The 20,439-nt window shown below is 40.9% G+C and overlaps 1 protein-coding gene across 2 annotated transcripts in view; it reads right to left on the bottom strand.

Moving 5' to 3' along the window:
• Window positions 1–20,439, bottom strand: part of LOC142662058 (leukocyte antigen CD37-like) — a 95,957-nt gene that overhangs the window by 18,284 nt on the left and 57,234 nt on the right. For both annotated transcript variants that reach the window (XM_075839909.1, XM_075839908.1), the window contains 6 exons: window positions 18,209–18,281; window positions 13,742–13,866; window positions 1,857–1,931; window positions 1,419–1,523; window positions 521–751; window positions 16–99 (listed from right to left, as the gene is read on the bottom strand). In XM_075839909.1, the coding sequence (XP_075696024.1) occupies window positions 16–99; window positions 521–751; window positions 1,419–1,523; window positions 1,857–1,931; window positions 13,742–13,866; window positions 18,209–18,281 (693 nt within the window). The remainder of the gene's footprint in view (window positions 1–15; window positions 100–520; window positions 752–1,418; window positions 1,524–1,856; window positions 1,932–13,741; window positions 13,867–18,208; window positions 18,282–20,439) is intronic.

Raw genomic sequence — 20,439 nt, 5'->3', positions numbered from 1 at the left:
TGCGATAATACTCACCTCCAATAAGGCAATTCCTATGCATACTCCAATAATACAGATTAAATTATTTATTATAAACGCCTGAATACTGTTCATGCAGCCCTAAAATAGGAAAGGAGGAAATGATTAAAAAAAAGTCACAGCACATAAATTTATAACATTTTTGTATAAAAGTATAAAAAAATAAAAATTTGATATTCATACTTTGCGATCTATGCTTAACTTATTAAAATAAGACAGACCAGAAGTAGTATGTAGACGCACAGTGCTTGGTGGAGCGCAGTAGCCCCTTCACTGTTTACACTGGCACAGGATACTGCATCTCAGTCCTATTGACTTATACCAGGCTCAGCCACCCATGTGGACAAGCTACTGTGCCTGTGTAAACAAAAAAGGGGCAGAGGCGCTTGCTGGAGCACAGAACCCCCTTCATTATGCTGGTCAGCGGGGATCAGACCTTCCCCTAAGGATAGGCCATAACAGTTTAGGTCCAAGAATATCCCTTTAGATGGTTTACACTTACTCTCTGATATACCGGCCAATTGTCCTTTGCTGTGGCTGTGCAAAATCCGTTCCTGGGCTCATTTATGGGCTCAAAGATGTCAGTACCATTAGCAGTGCCATTGATGACTGAGTTAGGACGAAAGGAAGATGTATTTCTGCAGGAGCAAGGATACAAGTTGACTGATGAGTTTTGAGAGATTTTCTGATTCTTCATCCAGTCTTCAGGAGTGAACCAACCACAGCAGCTCATCTGTAACACAAGAGGTTTGACAATAGATAGTAAATCAAGAATGCTATAACAGGAGCAGATATATTGTTGCTTTTATACATTTGTCAACAAGCAAAGTAAAGAACAAATGGCAAAAAAAAGATTGAATGGCCTAAATTCCACACGAATTAATGGTATTGTTGAAATATATTGTTACATTTTTATCATTAGACCACTGAAAGCCAACTTGAACCCAGATTCCGGTGCTCAGTGGTTTGATGCGTCAGACAGCCCTTGTAGTTCAGTTATTTGCCCACCAACCCCCCCCCCCCCCCCAAGGATGTCCCTGACCCTAAGGCAAGTGCCTACTTTCTGCTTCATTCCAGAGCCCTGATTATTGGCATTATGTTGGGGGATCAAAGCAAAATATGGATAATACAGAAGAACGGGAAGTAAACAACAATGTTGGGAGTAGTGCTTGGAAATTTTTAATGCAAAACAGGAGAAAAGTAGTGCACAAAAACAATACAACCTACTATGTATAAAAAATATCTAAGGCTCTGTTCACATCTGCGTTGGGGTCCCGTTCTGACGGAAACCTCCGATGGAACGTCAGAACGGGACCCCAATGCAGATGTGAACAGAGCCTTATAAACAATTAAAATGTGAAATGGCTCAGGTCAACCTGTAATAATATCAGTTAAAATACCTGTTCCTGGGCAAAATCCAAACCTTCCTGAAGCTCTGTTTGGTTTGTGACAATGCCATAGCTCTTGATAATGTTTTCCACATATTTCCCCACTGCAACATTTAACTGGAGACAGAATAGAACATTTTAATAAATCATTCACCTATCGTAATCTAGCATTTATTCTAAAGAAGCCAATCGAGATAATTCTAACAAAGCATTATTGTGCAGATGTATTTCCAGAGGTCCATTCACAGAATACAGGCTGCAGTAAATATCATAAATACTCTGTTAATTGTGCCTCTAAGGCAATGTTGGGACTTAGATTTTCAGAGATTCCAATATTAACCATCTATCAAGGAGTTACTTATAATGAAATGTAGCTACTGTGATCCTGCAATGCAATATAAATTATATCTAAAATGGTATGCTGAATATACAGTATATGTTAGTACTTACGGAGGACCGCTGTGTGTATAGCAGCACACCCACAGTAATCTGACCCGCAAACAGAATTAGAAGGAATGCAAAATACTGAAAAGATAAGAAAAAAATTGTACATATTTTTTATTAGTACAGCAACAATATAAACACATTAGTTGTATCATTTTCTTTGTTTGGAATCAAATTATCCAAATATTTTAAATCAGAAATATAAAGAAAACTGCTAGCCCTGACCATAGAAGGATCCTCTACTGCTTCCAATGAGGGATAGAAAAAACGCCCCGTCGGAACGTTCTGCTCCCGTTTTTTCAGGTGTTTTTCGAGGCGTAAACACTACGTGTGCACATACCCTAACAAGTACTGCCTATTACTGAAGGGCTCTGGGGTTCTTCTAGCTATGGACCCTCAGGCACTGTCTAAATAGCCAGTACTCCCCTGCTGGGACAACAAACCTCAGGGCACAATCTGGAACTATAGGACTAGACCAAAGGACTGGGGTACAAAACTACTAGGAAACATACAAGAGAAAGTGGCACAATAGTTTGGCTAGATGACAATGAGAGAGCTGCTCTTGGTAAATTTGTATATGGAGGGAAAGCGGACCCCATACTGTGTATATTCTATAGGAGAGAAATATATTTCTACATGTTCACTGAGAAATAATTATCCATGTACCACGTTTGGCCAGCTGAAGTGTTTATAGCTGATGAAATGGTTGTATGTATGCAATGTTTTATAACTACCAGGTGCAGAGAGACTAGAAAAACTGTCATTTCCCTTAAAGGAAACTATGACTAATAATTTCAGTTCTGCCAATCCAGAAGGCAAGTAACGCTGTGCATTATAGATCCTGGCTGCAGCTGCTAGTTCATAGGGTGTTCCCCATTTACTTCACAAAAATTAAACTATAGAAAAGCTTTTTCTTTCTCGCTTTAATTATGATGGAAGTTAATAAAATAGCTGGAACTATGTAACCATTCATATAAAGCGTCTACATATCAAGTATTATACAATGAGTGAAGACAGTGATTTATTATTATATATGGAATAATGTACTCACTACTATAATATTTGAAATCATTTAAAGCATGGAGTTCATTATGTCTTATAAGGGCACATTCAGACGTGGCGAAATTGCTGTTGAATTCCGCTGAGGACAGTCCACAGTGGAAATCTGCAGCAGCCGTTTTTTTTAAATTGGTTTCTAAATTTTTGGGTAACTTAGGTCTCATGCCCGCCCAATGCACGGAACGTGGAAACAACGGTCGTGTGCATGGGCCCATAGAAATGAATGAGTCCACAATTCATCCGCATTTTTGCGCATGAATTGCGGAGGCAAAAACATGGTCATGTGCATTAGGTCAGACGTTGTGGAAAATAACGGTGCGGAATTTAGGCTGCGGTGCAGAATTTTCCCTTCGCAGCATGCTCATTATGTTGCGGAGAAGAAGCAGAATTTCACTGCGGATTTCAGCCTTTGCAATGCAAAAACTGAAATCTGTGGCCAGTCCGCTTTGATATCTGAAATGTCTGAATTACCTGTCAAGTATGCAAATGTTGGTGCAGATTCATTGCGTAATTGCCCTGAATCTGCACCAACATTTGCAGCGGAATAGATCCGCCACGTCTGAAAATGGACTAACAGTTTTACCAGGATTGTTCCGCTGCCTTTCACCTGCCCATACATGTGCAGGTGAGTGCATCATCTAATGGGCAGAGCTTCACAAACCCTGGGGCATTTTTAAAAAAAAATTCTACCCGCGTCACAGCAAGAGCTTGAGAGAGGAGAGCGCGTGCACGCGCATGCTCTCTTCACCTCTCGGCAGACAAGTACAAGTCTGTATTATCTCTCGCAAGAGATCACAGTCTTGAACTTGTCTGCCAAAAGCTGAAGAGTGAGAGCGCGCGTGCGAATGCGCGCTCACCTCTCTCCAGCTCTTACACTGTCCGTAGCAGAGACACGCCCCCTTGCCAGTTTGGCAGACAAGGACAAGACTGTGATCTCTCTAAAGAGATCACAGTCTTGTCCTTGTCTGCCGAGAGCTGAGGAGAGCGTGCACACACACAGGCTCTCCTCTCTCCAGCTCTTGCTGTGACGCTGTCCGTAGCTGATTGGACAGTGTCACAGCCATGTTACACGCCCCCTTGCCATTACACGCCCCATTGACAGTTCTGGGGGTGATTTAAATATTGGGCGCCAAATAAAACGGCACTGATATCTTAATAACGGAGGAGGGTAGAAAAAAATGCAAAGTGCCCCAGGGTTTGTTCAGCCCTGCCCATTACATGCTGCACTCATGGTTCTCTTTAAATTAGAATGTATACAGCTCCCCACAGTGCCTCCATAATAGTACCTCCCATAATGGTGCCATCAGTGGGATGCAGCTGTCAAAACACATCTGTATATTTCTGAACTATCAGGACACAGACAAGTATGTCTGTGTCCTTATGGCTGGCCAGCCGCACACAATGGCAATATGGGCCGCATGCAGTCCCTGGGCTGCAGGCTGAGCACCCCTGCATTAGACAATACAACTTTTTTAACAAATTTTTCATAAATTACGCCAAGTTTTACTATGTATATTGTATAGGCATTTGGACAACTGACATAATGTAAGCCCCAATATTCAGACTTTACGAAACGATACAATGCTGAGAAAGTCTGAACACCCTGCTGTACAGACAATAGACCCAATGCATGTTATATTTTCCAGCAGATATGTTCATACAATGTTCTTTCAAAAATGTGAAGTTCCTGATCATGTTATCTCAAACTCTTCCTAGATGGAGCTCTATGGATAACCGTGAACAACGGAGAACAATATACTCATTCATTTAAAATGAGCGCAAGACCTGAGGACAATAATCTGATTAATTATAAAGTAATGGTGTTGGGTGTCACCGGTCTCTCCTGCTCTACAACCTTTAAAGTAAGTCACCTGTTATTGGCCTTTCAAATTTAGTCTTTTTCTTAAAAGAGGGCATACATTAATAATGATTTTAAAATAGGTTTGAGGGGGGTCTATATGGATATCAAGGGTTATAAATCTTCATGTTCTTTGATGCTCAAGGTCATTGATCCATTTATTGCTCTGTTTAGACGCTCAGTCTCTTGCCTTGAATTATAATGAGCTAATCCACTCGAGGACAGAAAATACAGGATATCATTTATCAGATCTTGTAAACTTCAGCACGATATTAAGACGTTCTCATTTAGGCAGCAGCCATTGACACACACAAGAGTTTAGCAATAATTGCCACATATATACTCAGCACTTGTGTTATCAAGATGTAGATAGGCATCACTACAGCCAAAGGTGGCCAGAAAATATGTTAAGAAAATGAATGAGCACCCTTATTACAATGGGATCTTATAAAGAGAATGTATTACAGCAGAAACACTTGTTTGTAAATTGAAGTCTGTTCTCCAATGACACAGGAACAATAGTTTGTGCTACTAGTTAGAATATGAAGATAGATATGAAGATATATTCTCAGTATTTTTGATCCCAGCTATGCAAAAAACCAAGTAAGGCTTCGTTCACATCTGCGCCAGGGCTCCGTTCATGGGTTCCATCTGAGCTTTCCTTCAGGGGAACCCATGAACGGAACCCTGAATGAAACAAACGGAAACCATAGATTTTCGTTTGCATCCCTATTGATTTCAATGGTGACGGATCCGATGCAAATGGTTTCAGTTTGTTTAAGGGTTCCGTCGTTTTGAATAGCGCAGTCGACTACGGTATTGATTCGGCAAAAAAACCTGAAACCTTAAGGAACGGAGACAAACGGAAACCATTTGCAACGGAAGCATTACAATTGAAACCAATGGTAATGCAAACGGAATCTATGGTTTCCGTTTGGTTTCCCTTCATGGGTTCCTCCGACAGAAAAATCTGACGGAACCCAAGAACGGAAGCCCGGCGTAGATGTGAACGAAGCCTTACACAAGTGACATAAGAGGTCTGTCTTTCACATGAGATTCTATAACATCTGGAGATTGGCATCGGCTGTGAAAACTTGGTTCTCTTTCATAATTTCTAGAGTTAGGAATGGAAACTGTCACATGATTTTATTATGATGTCCTCTGCAGGAAATGAAGGAAATCTTGATCGGGAGGCAGAAGAGCAGGTCACTAATGAAATCTGACCAAAGCTGATTGTGCACTGGGTAGGTGGAGGAAGGGTTTGAATAAGTTGGGGGGAGGGAGAGGGAAGGGGGATATCATATGTATTTCTACTGAATGTTATATGTGATGCTTTAGAAAATGTAATAATAATTGAAAAATACGTTTTGATTAAAAATCTGACCAAACCAACATCAGCTTGAGGTTTTGATGTACTCCAAGTGTCCATATGGGTTTCCTCCCACATTCCAAAACAACATATGGTATGGGGCAGACTGAGAGGGTACTGGAATTGAGGCATTAAAGATCATGGGCCTCTTACCAACTATCATAACCATAATATGCTCCATACCCTGCGGGTTTCAGCTGACACCCAGCACTAACAGTCAGAAACAGCGATTGCGCTGTTCCTGGTAGTTTAACCCTTCAATTGCTGCGGTCAATCTTGACCACAGCATCTGAGGCATTATAGAAGGGGGGGACGCCCCCCTCTGACAGCTCATCGGCGGCCCCACAACGTGATTGAGGGGCTGGGCTTAAAAGAAGCCGGTAAAAATGACAATATACTGTAATACGTTAGTATTGCAGTGTATTGTACCAGCAATGGTTGTACCAGCGATATTGGATCGCTGGTTCAAGTCCCCTAGGAAGACTAATAGATTGTGTAAAAAGAAAGTTAAATAAAGTTTTTAGTAGAGACATTTTTTTTATAAAAAAATGTAAAGTTAAAAAAAAACTTTTTCCATTTTTCCTTTTAAGTAATGTAAAAAGAAAAAAATTAACAAAGTTGGTATCCGTAAAACTCCGAACTATTACAATATAGCATGATCGCCGTAAAAAGAAAAAATATAAACCGCCAGAATCGCTGTTTTTTTATCAATTTAACGGTGAACATTTTTTTAATGAAAAGTGATCAAAAAGTCGTATGTTACAAAAAATGAGCTGCAAAAAATAAGCCCTCACGCCGCTCAATTGACAAAAAAAAATAAAAAAGTTATGGCTTTCAGAATATGGAAAAAAAGCATTTTTTTTCTAACAAATAGTTTATCCTTTGTAAAAGGAGTAAAACATAAAAAAAATATATATATAAATCTGGTATCGCCATAATCGTATTGACCAGCAGAATCAAATGAATGTGTCATTTTTTCCGTTTTCCAGTACATTATATGGTACTTTAAATGGTGCCAACAGAAACTACAACTCCTCCCACACCAAAAACAAGCCTTCACACCACTCTATTGATGGAAAAATAAAAAGTTATGGCTCAAAGAAGGCGGGGGGCGTAAAACGAAAATGATGAGGAAAAAAAATGCCTTGGACACTAAGGGGTTAAAATGATGGTAAATGTTTATATTTTGTTATTCAAACTTTTCCCCTGCTCCACTGCAGGGTCTAGTAGTTCTAGTATTTGTATTCTCTTTTGGAGTAACATATGGCTTGCAATACTGTGAGCATGGCCTATGGGGCAAGAAGTCAAAAAAACATATAAGACAAAGAAGAAATTCTCATGTTTACCAAAGCAAAAAGTATAGATAAAAAGTATAATATAAAGTAATGCCCTCAGTGTATTTATATTGCACTTAGAATTCCTTCACTGTTCAAAAGTTGACTTCATTTTACACGGCTCAGACGTGATTTAAGTGGTTACCAAGCAAATCCCAAGACACCGCGAATCTCAGTTACAATTCTTAATGATTTCCAGATGACCTAACATAAGTTATTTGGCTCCAGTACATTTCTCCTAAAGCAACTGCATGGAAATTTAGTTTACATACAGGCTGATTTAGAAATTGACCTGAACAGATGGCCTCCATATTTTTGTGCTGCAGTCACATCTACGACAAACATGGGACGGTATTAACAGCAGATGTTGAAAGTCTTTTACTATTGCCAAGTGTCCATGATTTCATTATTACCGTTCGGTCTGTCCATGAAATACGTGGTTCCTGAAATAACACTTTTCTTTCCAGTCAGATTACGGGTTAATTCCATAAATCTAAAGAAGGCAGATTTAGGCTCCTATTTGTATGTAATACCAACTATTAAATATAAATATACACTACCATTCAAAAGTCAAGGGTCACTTAGAAATTTACTTATTTTTGAAAGAAAAGCACAGTTTTCTTCAATGAAGATAACATTAAATTAATCAGAAATACACTCTATACATTGTTAATGTGCTAAATGACTATACTAGCTGCAAACGTCTGGTTTTTAATGCAATATCTACATAGGTGTATAGAGGCCCATTTCCAGCAACCATCACTCCATGGTACATTGTGTTTGCTAACTGTGTTAGAAGGCTAATGGATGATTAGAAAACACTTGAAAACCCTTGTGCAATTATGTTAGCACCGCTGTAAACAGTTTTGCTGTTTAGAGGAGCTATAAAACTGACCTTCCTTTGAGCTAGTTGAGAATCTGGAGCATTACATTTGTGGGTTCGATTAAACTCTCAAAATGGCTAGAAAAAGAGAGCTTTCATGTGAAACTCGACAGTCTATTCTTGTTCTTAGAAGGCTATTCCATGAGAGAAATTGCCTAGAAACTGAAAATTTCCTACAATGGTGTGTACTACTCCCTTCAGAGGACAGCACAAACAGGCTCTAACCAGAGTAGAAAGAGAAGTGGGAGGCCCCGCTGCACAACTGAGCAACAAGACAAGTACATTAGAGTCTCTAGTTTGAGAAATAGACGCCTCACAGGTACTCAAATGGCAGCTTCATTAAATAGTACCCGCAAAACGCCAGTGTCAACGTCTACAGTGAAGAGGCGACTCCGGGGTGCTGGCCTTCAGGGCAGAGTGGCAAAGAAAAAGCCATATCTGAGACTGGCTAATAAAAGGAAAATATTAATATGGGCAAAAGCACACAGACATTGGACAGAGGAAGATTGGAAAAAAGTGGTAAGGACAGACGAATCGAAGTTTGAGGTGTTTGGATCACACAGAAGAACATTTGTGAGACGCAGAACAACTTAAAAGATGCTGGAAGAGTGCCTGACGCCATCTGTCAAGCATGGTGGAGGTAATGGGATGGTCTGGGGTTGCTTTGGTGCTGGTAAAGTGGAAATTTGTACAAGGTAAAAGGGATTTTGAATAAGGAAGGCTATCACTCCATTTTTCAACGCCATGCCATACCCTGTGGACAGCGCTTGATTGGAGCCAATTTCGTCCTACAACAGGACAATGACCCAAAGCACACCTCCAAATTATGCAAGAACTATTTAGGGAAGAAGCAGGCAGCTGGTATTCTATCTGTAATGGAGTGGCCAGCGCAGTCACCAGATCTCAACCCCATAGAGCTATTGTGGGAGCAGCTTGACCGTATGGTACGCAAGAAGTGCCCATCAAGCCAATCCAACTTGTGGGAGGGGCTTCTGGAACCATGGGGTGAAATTTCTCCCGATTACCTCAGCAAATTAACAGCTAGAATGCCAAAGGTCTGCAATGCTGTAACTGCTGCAAATGGAGCATTCTTTGACGAAAGCAAAGTTTGAAGGAGAAAATTATTATTTCAAATAAAAATCATTATTTCTAACCTTGTCAATGTCTTGACTATATTTTCTAGTCATTTTGCAACTCATTTGATAAATATAAGTGTGAGTTTTCATGGAAAACACAAAATTGTCTAGGTGACCCCAAACTTTTGAACGGTAGTGTATGTGTGTGTATATATATATATATATACATATATATATATATATATATATATATATAACAACAGAAAGCAGCAGCACTCACTGTGTAGATGTATAGGTGCCAAGCAAGTCGTCCTGATCCATGGACAGCTCAATATATAAAAGTAGAGATCTTGCAGCACTCCAAGTGTGAAAAAAATGGTGGTTTTATTCAGCCAACAAACAGCGACGTTTCTGTCCAACAATAGGACCTTTATCAAGCTTGATAAAGGTCCTATTGTTGGACAGAAATGTCGCTGTTTATATGTGTGTGTATATATATAAAAATTATTTTCATTTTTTTAAGGAACGTTTATTTGGCAAACATTAAAAAAACTTTGTTAACTTTTTGGAGCATAAAACTTTATAGGATGTGTTTGTGTGTGTTTTGTAGAGTGTATAAGCTATTTTTAGGAATTAAATACATAGGCTAAATTATGATGTTTCTGCAGTCTATGTTTTTGCCATACATTAGTTGTATAATTTTGACATGTCAGAAAATAACACAACTTGAGAACTCCTTTAAAGGGTTTTTCCACCAGAAGCTATTGATGGGATAAGTCATAAAGTATTGGTTAGTGGGGGTACTGTCCATGTGTAAACCAGTCCAACATTGCTCACAAGAGAATACAGTATGTTATAAGCTAATCATTATTCTGGTGTGAAAGAGGACCTGTCACCTCTCCTCACATGCCTGTTTTGGTAAATACTTATGTTCCCCATAATATGACAATTCTGAGGCATCTTTTCTAAGAACTCTGCGTTATTCCTTCTAGAAATTTTGGACTAAATTGACGACTGGATGTTACCAGTTTGGAGGGGCCTAGACAGTCTTATATTGCCCAATCAGTGCTGACAGTAGGGTTGTCACGATACCAGAATTTGGACTTCGATACCGATACTTCGTGTAGTATTGAGATACTCAATACCAAAAGGATATTTTGCCAACAATAATAATAAAAGAAAAAGTTCTTCCATTTTCTGATGTGAGACACGTGGTGTGATGAATTTTGAACCTCCATGTGCCTCACATTAATAGTAATTAACCCCATAATGTTCCTCAATCATAATGGACAACATTGGGTTAATGTGTGAGGTACATGATGGGGTTAATTACTATCAATGTGAGGCAAAATTCATAATACCTTGTGCCTCACTTTAATAAGTGAAATAAAGCAGTTTTTTTTATTTTATAACAGCGTAAACATGAATTTGCTATAAATGTGTTATTATGGTCGCGACTATACCGAATATGTGTATATTTTATATATTGAGACTATGTTTATTGTAAAAATGTGTGTTTTTTTTTTAACATTACTTTTATTTTTTTTAACTTTAATGTACTGACATCTATATGCCAGTATATTAGCCTGTGTACTGATTGTACACAGGCAGTTGTTAGGACATACCTCAGTATGCCCTAACAACAGGAAATATGGTCAGACAGCCCTGGGGTCCTTCAATGGACCCTGGGCTGTCTGCCCATATAAGGTATGTCCCTCGATCGTGTCACTGGGATTCCCCGTGACGCGATTCAAAGCGCATCCCCCTTTCTCATTTACCCCTTGAATGCTGCGGTCAGCTTTGATCGCAGCATTCAGGGGAATAGTGGCGGAGGTCAGAGGTTTCTCTGATCTCCGGCGTTAGAGCGAGGCTGCGGCTGTGTAATACAACCATTGTCCCGCTCCTGACAATAAGTGCGCCTGGACGGTCAGCGTGAGGTGATGCGGCCGGCGCTGCACTAATGAGCGGCGGCGCAGGCACTGAAGACAGAACATGGGGGTGTTTTGCAGTGCGTCCGCCATGTTCTGTCTTCAGTGCCGGCGCTCATTAGTGCAGCACCGGCTGCATCGCATCATCCTGACCCTGCGCACTTGTCAGGACTCAGGAGCGGGGCAATGGCTGTATTACACAGCCGCAGCCCCGCTCTAACAACATTTATGTATTACTATACTTAGCTGTGCGGCCGCACAGTTTAGTATCGAAATACATGAACTGTTTCAGGGTGTAGGGTATCGAAACAGTATTGAAGTTTTGATGCATCGTGCATCCCTAGCTGACAGTGACTCATTGTGTAGAGACATGACCCTTTGACAAGAGGAAGGCTGGGTTCACACGAACTATTTTCAGGCATAAACGAGGCGTTTTACGCCTCGAATTACGCCTGAAAACACGGCTCAAATACGTCGGCAAACATCTGCCCATTCATTTCAATGGGTTTGCCGAAGTACTGTGCCGACGACCTGTCATTTTACACATCGCTGTCAAAAGACGGCGCGTAAAATAACAGCGTCGTCAAAGAAGTGCAGGACACTTCTTGGGACATAATTTGAGCCATTTTTCATTGACTTCAATGAAGAACAGCTCCAAATTACGGCCGTAATTGACGCCTCGCAAAACGCGTGTACGAGAAATTACGTCTGAAATGCAGGAGCTGTTTTCCCCTGAAAACAGCTCCTGAATTTCAGACGTAATTGTCGATATCGTGTGCACATACCCGAATGGTAACACCCAGTTGTCAATTTATTCATAATTTTCCAGGAGGAATAATGAAGGAATAGCACGACACAGAATTCTAAGAAAGGATGCTTCAGAATTGTTATTTCATGGGGGATACAAGTATTTACTAAAACAGACATGTCAGTAGTGGTGACAGGTCCTCATTAAAAAGAAGTGAATTGCGAAAAGATCAGAACCAGTAGTTGCAGGTTGTAGAATTTTAGTAAACAACCCCTTCGAGGAATGATGCTGTCCTAACAATTGTCTAAGAACTGTAGATCTGGCTTCTCTTACGCTTGTACGGTCCCTCATTTTACTTCGGCAAAGGAAATGTATTATTCCATACAATAAATAGTGACCATGTAGTGACGTAGGATCCTCCTCTTTGTTGTCTCTATGGAAAGGGTTGTCCTGATGGCATAACCTGTTTAATATACATCTTCAGCTCATATATGTTGAGGCAGGTGAGTGAGTACCATACACCTCCAGCTCTACTTGTCTTGGATACATAAATAGGCTGGGAAAAGCAAATTCAAACAATCCAATTTTGCTGAACAATATAAGCCTAAGGATGTCTGACATTGAATTATCTAATGTCCATGGGCAATTTTCTACCTTCCAACATTCTTACAAAATGTATTCATCACACAAAGCAAGATTTAACAATATACAGTATACTGCATATCAGAGGTAGTCGAATAGTAAATCACATTCTACCAATAGATCCCGGAGTGGGTGCAGTAGAAATTAAATGATTATTCCTATCTAAAAAAGTAATGGCAACTCCAAAGGATATGCCGTCATTTCAGGAAAATAAAGGGGCACCGCGCTAATTTAACGCTACGTCCCCCTTTTTATCTTCAGACTCAGCCGAATATAGTGTGATAACATTAAAGGCTATGTACACCTAAACGTTTTGTTTTTTATAACAGCTTTTTACAGCTGCTTTGTATCCTATATATAGAGCAGCTGTATTGTGCTCTTAAACCTATATCCGTCACGTCAGCGGGACTGACGAGTTCAGTGACAGCAGGTCCTCGCAGGATCAAGCTGTTATCTATCACATCTAAGTTCATAACTTAGATTTGATCGATAACAGGTGGATCCTGCGTGTCAGAGTCATGCAGGACCCGCTTTCACTTGACCCGTCAGTGCCGCTGACCTGACGGATTCAGGTCTCAGCGCAAGATAGAGCTTGTAAGTAATTAAACTTTTGCTTCCTTTTTACAAAATATTATTACATGTACTGACTGACCAGCAGGAAACACATGGGATGTACTGTAAGTTTTTAACGTATATTTTGAATGATATTTATTGCTTATACACAATCCTTTAAGTTATGGCATCTAGATGTGAGCCTACTATGCCACTCTGGCTGGATAAGAGGGAGAAGAGGCATGATGCATTATTGACATATAGTACTCCCTGTACTTCTGTAATTCTTTCAAATGTCCTCATTAATGGGGTCCGTACTACTGCCAGGGGCCAAGGTGTTTCTATTCACTAATGACAGGAGTATGGATTCATCAATGACATGAATAAACAATTGCAAAAAAGCTCAGGTATTATGTGTACTGAACAAAAAAAGTTTGCTTACAAATCCAAGAAGACACTTGATCTCTTTTAATGAGCCCAGGCAGCCCAGAAACCCCAGAATCATTGTAAGGATCCCAGCTCCTGACAAGACATAGGACCAAATCTTCAAGGTGGGTGTAGAAGACCCTGAGGGAAGGAAGGAAGAGGAGTGAGAAGGGAGGAACAGGTTACGTAAATATCAAATGCTGAATCATTCCGCTTTCTTTCTGTTTATTTCAGCCCTAGCCTGCGGGGATCAAACTACAAAGATTCCTGCAAGTTGGAGCAGGGCCTATAATTCCCTTTATTCATCTTTATGTCTCTATTTTCTCATGTCTGAACTTTATAATTGAACTATTTTATTCCTACCTGGGATCTAATGGCTGAATAGCTTGTTATTTTATGGAAATATTCTGTATGTTAACAAATTAAAGTGTAGTCACTTTCAGTGTACCTACATGTATATCAGGAAACTGCATAAACATGGATTCACCTATACATATATTTATTATCAGATTTTTCTTGTTTTGGAGGAAGTGATCAGGTTGTAGAACTGGAGGAAATTCAAATTCCATGACTTTGCCCTGTAAATCGGTCACCAATATACAGGCCGCCATTTACAGCAGCAATACGCAGTGTATACACTATGGAGTAGCAGACACAGTCAATATATGAATATAGGTTCATCAAACCTAAGGCGTTATCATTCCACTTGTTAAAAGGGTGCGTCCCTATGCACTCCGACACTGTCCAGTTAGTGCTGCAGTTTGAGACTGTTTAGGAACATACCCTACTAATAAAGGAAATGATGAAGCCTAGTTGTCAATTAAGTCATACATTTCCAGGAGGAAAAACAGAGGAACGGGATAACGCAGAGTTTTAGGAAAACATGCACTAGAATTATTATTTTATGACCGATATATTTATTAAAGTAGACATGTCAGGGGAGTTCAGCTAAGCTTTAATATATTCCAGAACTTATGATTCAACATTATTTGCACAGTGGATCGGAGCGGAATACAAACTTCATATATTTGTATCTGTAGATCAGTCTTTAAAGTGAATTTCCACCCAAAACGTAAAACGTCTGTAAAACGTCTGGTAATTATATCTTGTTTACTTATTTAAATTTTTCATTTACAGGTGTAGTCTGGTTTAGAAAACCCATTTTAAAATACAAACATTAGGGACCTGTTTGAAATGTCTGTGTATTTGCATCCTTGCTTTAAAGCTGGCTATACACATTAGATGTATGTTGCCTGAACCCGACGATTTTGGCGGGATTGGCCGACGATCTAAGGCTGGGTTCACACGTGGCGGAATTTCACTTAAATTCCGCTGCGGACACTCCGCAGCGTTAATCCGCAGCGGAGCCGTTTGTCCATTGACTTACACTTTAATTTAGCAGTGTTCGTTTAGACGAGGCATAAAATTCCGCTGCGGAGCATAGGCTGCGGAGCGGAATTTGGTGTCCGCAGCATGCTCTGTCTGTTGCGGAGCAGTGGCGGACTCATGGCGGAATTTCTCCATTGACTTCAATGGAGATTCTAATTTCCGCAATGAAGTCCGCAGCTGTCATGCACATGTTATGTGTGCTGCGGATCCGTCTTGCTTTTTTAACTTGACATTTCTTCATTCTGGCTGGACCTATGTATTTCTAGGTCTACAGCCAGACTGAGGAAGTCAATGGGGCTCCCGTAATGACGGGAGCGTTGCTAGGAGACGTCAGTAAATAGTCACTGTCCAGGGTGCTGAAAGAGTTAAGCGATCGGCAGTAACTGTTTCTGCACCCGGGACAGTGACTACCGATCCCAATATACATGTATCTGTAAAAAAAAATGAAGTTCATACTTACCGAGAACTCCCTGCTTCTGTCTCCAGTCCGGCCTCCCAGGATGACGTTTCAGTCTAAGTGACGGCTACAGCCAATCACAGGCTAATAACAGGCTGCAGCGGTCACATGGACTGCCGCGTCATCCAGGGAGATCGGGCTGGATGCCGAGGGAGGGACGCGTCACCAAGACAACGGGCGGTAAGTATGAATTTCTTTGACTTTCACTAGGGAAAGTGCTGTCCCTTCTCTCTATCCTGCACTGAATAGGGAGAAGGGAAGTACTTTTACCGCAGTCCGCAGCAGCTAGTCCGCATCAATTTTCTGCACATTTTGTGCAGATCCGCAGCAGAATCTGCAACGCAGATTCTGTGCGGCATTGATGCGGACAGTTGCGGAGGAAATCCGCCACGTGTGGTCATGCCCTAATGGGTATTGCCTGTGTCCCGACTTTTCCCCAACAGCAGATGCCGGGGGAGAGAAGGGTCGGGCATGTTGAATTTCAACATAGCCGATCCTTAAATTCGTTATTAGATAAGCCACATACAGAGGAGTCTGGCAGCGGTTTTCTCCCTATTGAAAACACACGCTTAGGCGAGCTTGCATGTGTATAGGAGAGTGGGGAGGAATAGCTGTCATCTAAAATGTATGTTCAGCCTTAGTCTGCTATTCTACTAACTCATCTGTGTTTAATCAGTACTAAAATATAATTTAAAGCACACCTCCCAACTTTGCAGTTTAGTAAAGAGGGACTACTGAAGCGGCGCACGTAGCAAATTTTTCCCCTGTTAAGCCACGTCTATAACCTCGCCCAATCCCTGCCCATACACTCCCGGTTCAGCCCACACAGTAGAATGCTCCCATAGAACCCCTACACAGTATAATGCCCCTATAGCTGACCACCACACTGTATAATACCCCATAGTGCCTTCCACACAGTATAACGCACCCATTGCCGCCCCCTCGCAGTATAATACCCCCGTAGTGCATCCCACACAGTATAACGCCCCATAGCTGCCCCCTCATAATATAATGCCCCCATAGTTGCACCCACACAGTATAATGCCCACACAGTAAAATACCCCCATAGCTGCAGTGAATCGCTGGCCTCAGCAGTCACATGCCGTTCATGGCAGCATCACCGTTGAGAACAGTGATTGGCTGCAGTGGCACGTGACCAATTCAGGATCTGAAACATCATATATTACAAATTAAAGCGGTTTTCCTACAAACACATGTATCCTTAATCCCCAGGATAAGGGTTAAATGTGTGATCGCTGGGGATCCAACCACTGGGGCCCCTGGCGATGAGGAGAACGGGGAACCAACATTCCCCCAAAGTGCTCCATAAGAAGGGAGCGCTGTTGCTGATGCTCGGCCAGTGCCCCATTGATTTCTATAGGACTTCCCGGAACACTTTCTCCGGCAGCTCCATGAAAATTGATGGAGCAATGGTCGGGCATGCGCACCAGCGCTCTATTCTTATGGAGCACTTCGGGGGACTTCCGGTTCTCCCTTCTCCTCATCGCTGGGGGCCCCAGTGGTCAAACCCCCAGCGATCATACATGTATCCCCTATCCTGTGGTTTAGGGATACATGTTTGTGAGAAAACCCCTTTGACTCCATATGAGGCATGATCCACTCGGGCCTTTTTATATTTAAGAAGCCAGTGCCTGGAGACACTAACGTTTCTAAAATCATAAAATAAATCTCATTCATTTTATGATTTTAGAAACACTAGTGTCTCCAGGCACTCTGGGTCTTTTTTTTACTCCAACCGCCACACTTTTCTCTACTCAGAGTAGTCTGTCTGGTGTTTACTGACTGGTGGCTCAGTGCTGTGCTGCCTATAAATGTTGAGCACATGCCCTGCTCTCTCGCTCCGGGCAAACATAACGCTGTTGTGCTGAGCGTCCGAATGGCGTACTCATGCTGGGCACAAGCTGCCTGCAGTGAGTAAGGGCAATGCAAGCAAATTCAATTTGCTTTATGTTGATCTTACGGAAGGGGAGGGGAGGAGAGGAGAAGGGAAGGGGAACATTTTTCAAACCTCCCGGGATGGTGGGACAGCGGTGAAAAACCGGGACAGTCCCGCTGAATCCGGGACGGTTGGGAGCTATTTAATGGGTTATTCCCAACGCAGTCATTTATGGCATATTCACAGGTCACCTGCTGCCCCTGCCATCCAGGCAAAGAATGAGGTGGCTCTCTCTATTAATTTCTATGGGATTTACGGAATGAACTAAGCCTGCTGTTCAGGAGATAGGTGCGGGTACTGGAGCTGTGATCCGCACCCCTAAGATATTTATGTGGTTGGGTTTATACCAGCAGTGATATAGCATATCCTATTTTAGGATATGGCATAACTGATGCATTTTATGCCTCCAGCTCACTATAAAAGATAATGCAGAAATGCCTGATCTGCTCTCATCTATTTTTTTTTAAGGGAAGAATGTGTGTATAATGGTAGTCAGGCTCAGACTAACACCAGCTATTCCTAAACCTCTACAGAAGAGAATGTGTTAATACTGATATAAAGAAGACCACATTTGTAATGACAGTTCAGTGCAGCCAAGAAGCTCTTTTACTCTTAGTGGATGTAAATAAAAAGACATGGCATATAAGCAACAGAGCCTCTCCAAAAATGATCTCACTCACCTATCATAGAGGCAAAACTGCTCCTGTCAAACAGGATCCAGAGTCCAAAACACAGCAGCACGCCTCCCAGGATCTGCCAGGAACAGAACATACAATGTCACTGGATAAAGCTACTATATAAGAATCAACATGTTCTGATAGCATATTATGTATGAGATATCACTATCTGAAGCACAGATTAGCCGCAATACAGAGATGATTAGACAAAAAAGTCTCACAGGACACATGAATACTTAGGTGGGAATTATAGGTATTAACCACCTACATAAGTTGCTAGAGTTAGAGACTCCAACAGGAATATATATAGACTAGAGAAAAAAAGAGTCCATTGCTATCATTTATGACAAAATAGAACATTTATTAATTGTAGACAAAACAGAGAATCTAAAAAACAGTTCTATATTTGGATCACCATTTGACATGTACACTATCATAACAGGTACAGAGAGTATACATAGCATGAGAAAATCACATGATCTTTATACCAGGATTAGAAATATATATACTAAAATATGTACATCTAAAAACCACCTCTGTCAAAAAAGGAGAGTAGAAAACTCACTGTGAGAGTTTAAATGGGACTAAATGAAGTCACAAATAGGGTAAATATGTGTAAGACCCAACAGATCGTTGGTAATAAACGTACCCATGCAAAATGGCGTAATTACGTGACCCAGAAGGTAAAGTTGCGCCCTGACGCACGTTTCGCAAGTCCAGCTTTCCCCTTGAGAAAGCTAGACTTGCGAAATGCATGTCGGGGCGCTATTTTACCTTCTGGGTCACGTAATTACGCCATTTTGCATGGGTAAGTTTATTACCAACGATACACCATTCCATGTGTAGATTATAGGCTGCCATAAACAGCAGTCTATAGTTTGCTGACGGCACCTCAGAGAAACAATAGGGACTATAACATTTTACCAGCTACCACTGCTTACTAACACTACAGTATGTTACAGAGGTTTTAATTTGAAGCTCCAAGGCCCCAATGAAAATCTGTAAAAGGGTCATTTATAATATTGATATTTTCTTATGTGGCAGAGGGGTCCCTGCTGTGTTAGGAGACTGCTATTTATGTACACTTGCATTGTGAGGGGTCCAGGCCTTACAGGCGTAATACAGACACTAAAATGCAATTGTATTACGACCTTGTGCAAGGTCTTATTTAATAGCCACTTCAACATTTTGACCTGTATAACTTAGAATTGGTATATATTAGGTTGGTGACAAGACTAACACTAATAATATTTTTTATTGTTAATGAAACAAGAAAATAATAGTGGTAAATAAATAAAAGATTAAATATTACAGTATAGTCTTATTATGGGTGATCAGTTCATGCTGAAGAGTTCACATCCAAAACAGTCGTTACCCAGACACAGTTTTAATACTGGCGTACCACACCCGCAGAATATCTAGGATTCTCAATATTGTTTCTGAGAAAGTGTCTAACGGCTTGAACACCATTCACGGGTAAAACATTATCTTAAAATGTTGGCAAATTTATCTGACTGTCCTGTAGGAAATCTTGAAAGGAAATATGCAGCAACCATACAATTTATTACAGTTTGTTCTCGGTTTATAATGTTTTAACAGCAGACCATGGCTAGGAAAAAGCGGCAACCCATAACAATCGTAAATTATTTCAGGCCCAGTGCCTGTTCTTTCTGGATGTGTCTTCGAAAAAACGTAAAAACGTGTAAGAATTTGACACCGAATACAATATGAAACAAAACTGAGCAATGAAAAGTCTGGAAACAAAGAATATCATGTGAGTGAATTGTACTCTCAAACCTCTACATGTGGCAGTGATTGTAAAAAGAAACCACTCTGTGCCAAAGGAATCTGTTACCAATGTCTAGGCAGGCTTTAAAATCTGTTTGACTTCATAACCATAAGGGCTCATGCACATGGCAAAGCCGCATGCACGGAACCTGTACAATGGCACACGGAGTCATACTACGGACCCATAGGCGCACTGTCGGGCACTGTTTTTTTTTCACATAGAAACACTGAATATTCCTGTAATGCAAACTGCGATGCGCTATTGTATGATTTTATTTTCTTCGTTTCATATGGACCCAAAGCAGTCATAAAACGGATAAGTACCACATGGATCTTAAATACAGGGGCCTAAATCAGAAAGGGAGGTAAAGTGCAGACAGACATGTAGATAAATGTAAAATTTAAAATTTAAATAAATTTGGATTTGGAATTTTGCCAAGGCTTAG

This window comes from Rhinoderma darwinii, chromosome 10 (assembly GCF_050947455.1).
Source record: "Rhinoderma darwinii isolate aRhiDar2 chromosome 10, aRhiDar2.hap1, whole genome shotgun sequence".
Classification (NCBI taxonomy): domain Eukaryota; kingdom Metazoa; phylum Chordata; class Amphibia; order Anura; family Rhinodermatidae; genus Rhinoderma; species Rhinoderma darwinii.
Note: the sequence above shows the minus strand (reverse complement) of the source record. Positions and strands in the feature narration are given on the sequence as shown.